This window comes from Pelophylax lessonae (genome assembly GCF_965119305.1).
Source record: "Pelophylax lessonae genome assembly, chromosome: 4".
Classification (NCBI taxonomy): domain Eukaryota; kingdom Metazoa; phylum Chordata; class Amphibia; order Anura; family Ranidae; genus Pelophylax; species Pelophylax lessonae.
Genome location: NC_138771.1, coordinates 69,675,874 through 69,679,968, shown reverse-complemented (window position 1 = coordinate 69,679,968; position 4,095 = coordinate 69,675,874). Strand labels below are relative to the sequence as shown.

General features: G+C 39.4%; 1 protein-coding gene across 1 annotated transcript; it reads right to left on the bottom strand.

Moving 5' to 3' along the window:
• Positions 1 to 294: 294 nt before the first annotated feature.
• Positions 295 to 1,236, bottom strand: LOC309554993 (putative olfactory receptor 2B8; the record flags this gene model as incomplete). Its single annotated transcript, XM_082256797.1, has 1 exon — positions 295 to 1,236. The coding sequence occupies one exon, from the start codon at positions 1,234 to 1,236 to the stop codon at positions 295 to 297; it is 942 nt and encodes a 313-aa protein (XP_082112923.1).
• Between the last annotated feature and the right edge of the window lie 2,859 nt (positions 1,237 to 4,095).

Here is a 4,095-nt window from a genome sequence, read left to right as displayed (position 1 = left end):
AACGATTGATGGGTATGTACGGAGTACAAGGTCTAACTTCTGTATAAAACAATCAAAAGCTTTTATATGTTTGTGCCTTCATATGAGATTTGGCAAGAGTATGTTATTTTTTTCTACCTCCTAACTACTGCAGAGTAGTAGATGAAAATTAAGAAAATACAAAAACCCAACTAACAGAATGTTATGATAGTAAAGCTCTTCCATTTTTAAAATAAACATATATATACAGTATATATATATATATATATATATATATATATACATACACACACACACTTACTGTGCCAAATGATATTACGGCACGTGTCTTTTTTGTGTAATCTCTAGCAACACCCCTTTAACTTCTTTGTTTCTCAAAGTGTAGATGAGAGGGTTGAGCATTGGAGTCACAACGCTATAGAACAAGGTGGCCATTTTGTCCTGATTGGCCACATGAGTGTCTCCCGGTCTCATGTACATAAAAATGATTGTACCATAGAATAAGGTGACTACAGTTATGTGAGAAGCACATGTAGAAAAAGCCTTCTTCCGTCCCACTGATGTACTGATCTTAAGTATACTGTTGATAATGTAACCATAAGTAATAATAATAAGGAAAAATGGGCCCATTACCACCAACATAGCACAGAAGAAAATGATGGTCTTGTTAAGAGAAGCATCTGTACAAGATAGCTCTAGTACAGATGGTACCTCACAGAAGAAATGGTTAATGACATTTGGGCCACAGAATGACAGTCGCAATGCAAACAATGTGTGTATTAATGAGTTAATAAGGCCTCCAATCCAACAGCCACTTGCCATTTTAATGCATAAGCTTGGATGCATAATGTTCATATAGTGTAAGGGGCTACATATAGCCACATAGCGATCATAAGCCATTGCTAAGAGAAGGTAGCATTCTGAGCCCCCTAAACAGAGGTGTATAAACAGTTGGGTGAAACAACCATGGAATGATATACTTTTCTTCAATGACAAAAAGTTTATGAGCATTTTAGGAACTATACTGGAGGTGTACCAAATGTCTAAAAATGATAAGTTACTCAAGAAGAAATACATTGGTGTATGGAGACGGGGGCTTATCCTGCTGATTAAAATAATAAGGACATTACCTTTAAGTGATATAACATAACTGATAAGAAATATCACAAATAAAACAATCTGCATGTCTGGGCGCCTGGTCAACCCCAGAAGAATGAATTCCTCAACTTTTGTGTAGTTCCACGTAATCATTCCCATATCGAATGTCTGGAGATAGAATTATGTTTTGAAATGTCATCATATTCAGTCTTATGAATAAAAAGTACTTTAGCTCATGGACTTCACACGTCTGGCAGCCTTCCAAGAACTTGGGAATCCAAAAGGTTGGACCTTTTTTCTCTAAGATCCCAGATTTGACTTATTTTATGGCAATTAAATATCTAAATATACATCAAGCAGATGTGTCACCTGACCTGCTGTAGAATCTGGATGTGGGTACAGTCTTGAAGGGGGATCTCTATGCTCTAGGATTTCCATGTTATTGAAAACCTGACAGGTGACAATCCAATACAGAAATAGGAAATCAGTTTTAGGTGAATGTAATTTTCAAACTGAGCTTTAAGAACTGTGATACTAATATTTCTAAGACTAAACCTTTTCTACGGCATTTCTGCTGCCTGGTTGTTATGCTGATCCTTCAGTACTTTTCAGTGCCATGACCTGGAAATACTATGCAGACCAGAAAAGTCAGATCTTCATACTTGTTCTGTGTTAGTGCCTCAAAGTTAGAAAGCAAAATGATCATAATGACAGCCACAGCACTAGCAATGGTAGCCTCCATGTTTCTTTCACATTTAAAGAAGATTTGCAGGTATGGATATTTAATACATAGTTACTGTACATTGCTCCAGCTTGAACCAATGTAACTATGTATATACCATATCTGGGTGATGCCCCTGGAAGCTGGAAATGAATAAAGCAGATAATGCTACTCCAGTGATCTCAACTTCCATCTGGGTTCTGTGTTGAGCAGCCAACCTTAAGTATTTTGAACACAGAAGTTCAGCCACACAGCACAGGTGCCATTCAGCGAATGACCTGCATCTGATGAATGAATGCAAAGTATTTTGTGATTGAACAAGGTGGAGAGCAAAACATCTTACTCACTCTTGAATGGCTCCCGTGCTGAATGGCTGACCTCCTGTGTTCAGTAAGCAGGAGTGCAGGACCCAGAAGCAAGTGGAGATCACTGAGGTAGTGGTCTCTACTTCACTGATTTCCAGCTTCCAGGGGCATCGGCTGGGTATGGTATACACTGTACATAGTTATATTGATTCAAGCTGGACCAATGTAAATATGTATATAATAGCCATGCCTGGAATTATTCTTTAAAGTAAATCCAAAAGGAAAAGCAAATGTTTTAAAAACATTTTTGATAGAGTAATGAAGGGTTATAATCATTGTCAGTTTTCTTTTTTTTTTACATCTCATTCAGGGGACTTCCAGTGCAATAAGCAAAATAGGAAATGAAAAGAAATTGCTTTAAAGTTAGATAATTTCTAATTGTCACCAGATCTAGTGTCCCCATTGGAAGATTTTCCATCTCTTACTGTTTTGGGGACAACTTAAAATGTGGTATTTTTCTTTACTTTTACTTTCAATGATACCAGTAAACATGACAAATAGAGAGGGTGAATCTCCAAAATGAGGGTGCATAAGCAATAAAAACATGACAGGTGTCTAATCCTTCTCTACTCTATTCAAAACTAGAAATGTTGCTTCGACTTTAATGCACATTAAAAGCGCCTACCACTTCAACATGCTTTTTTGAAGTGTTTTTGATGCTTCGGTGGTGCTTTGATGATGCTTCAGTAATGCTTCAATGATGCTTCGGTGGCGCTTTTTTGAAACTTTGGCAGATATCCTGTGTGTGTTGATCTCATACCTGCAATGCCAGCAAAACAAAGCGAAATTAAAGCTGAATTTAAGCCTCTCAAAAGCTTTAGGTGCTTCAAGCGAGCTTTGTCATAGACTTCTATAGAGGCTTTGAAGACACTTTGAAGCACCACTAAAGCGACATGGGGTATAATTTTTGATGCAAAGCCGAAGAAAAGCAAAACAAAAGCAAGGTGTAAACAGGACTGAAGGCTAACCATTTTATTTAGTGACAGGGGCTTTGACTGGCATTCAGAGAGCTTTAAAAAAGCGTGTCCAAAGCCATGTTTTGAAGCAAGTGTAAATGAGCCCAAAGACTATGGAGTCTATGCATCAAAAAAATAAATAAATTGCAAAACAGATTTAATTTGCAACCTTTAATTTTGCCTGTGTTTTTACACCTTTGTCTTTCTCTACTACATTGTCACCAATGGGATAAAATTCTATTCATCGGATCTTTTACAGTTATTATAAATTGCTAGTTTAAGCCTGAACTACGAGCAAATAAAAAAGTTGCAAATTACCGTAATTCATTGTGTATTTATTACTATGTCCTGAAATGTGTTTTAAAATGCCTGTAGTGTACCTGAATTTGACTTTGTATCAGCCTCTCACAGTCACTGTACAGCAGAGCTTAACCGGTTGCCGACCGCCGCACGACTATATACTGCGGCGGTCAGCCCCGGCCAGGCAGAGTGACGTATCGGTACGTCACTCGCCTGTCACTGACTTGCGAGCCTATAGCGGGCAGGCGCGCGCCCGCCGAGGCGCGCGCCCGCCGCGGCTCGTTCACAGGCAAGTCAGTGCGTGTGACCGGCGGACTCGATGTCCGCCGGCCACACTACGATCGCTCCTGTGAAGGGAGAAAGACAGAGCAGCTTGTGTAAACAAGCTGCCTGTCAGTTCTCCCTGTGTAAAAGTGAAGATCTGACCGTTCTACTATGTAGAACGGTTGATCTTTGCTTTTACACCAATAGCCATGTCCCTACACAGTAGAAAGCACGCCCCTAGGACACACTTAACCCCTCCCTGTCCAATAAAGTTAACCCCTTCCCTGCCAGTGCCATTTTTGCAGTAACAGTGCATATGTATAGCACTGATTACTGCAGTAATGTCACTGGTAACCCCAAAAGTGTCAAAAATGTCAGTCAAGGGTCCGATCTGTCCGCCGCAATGTCGCAG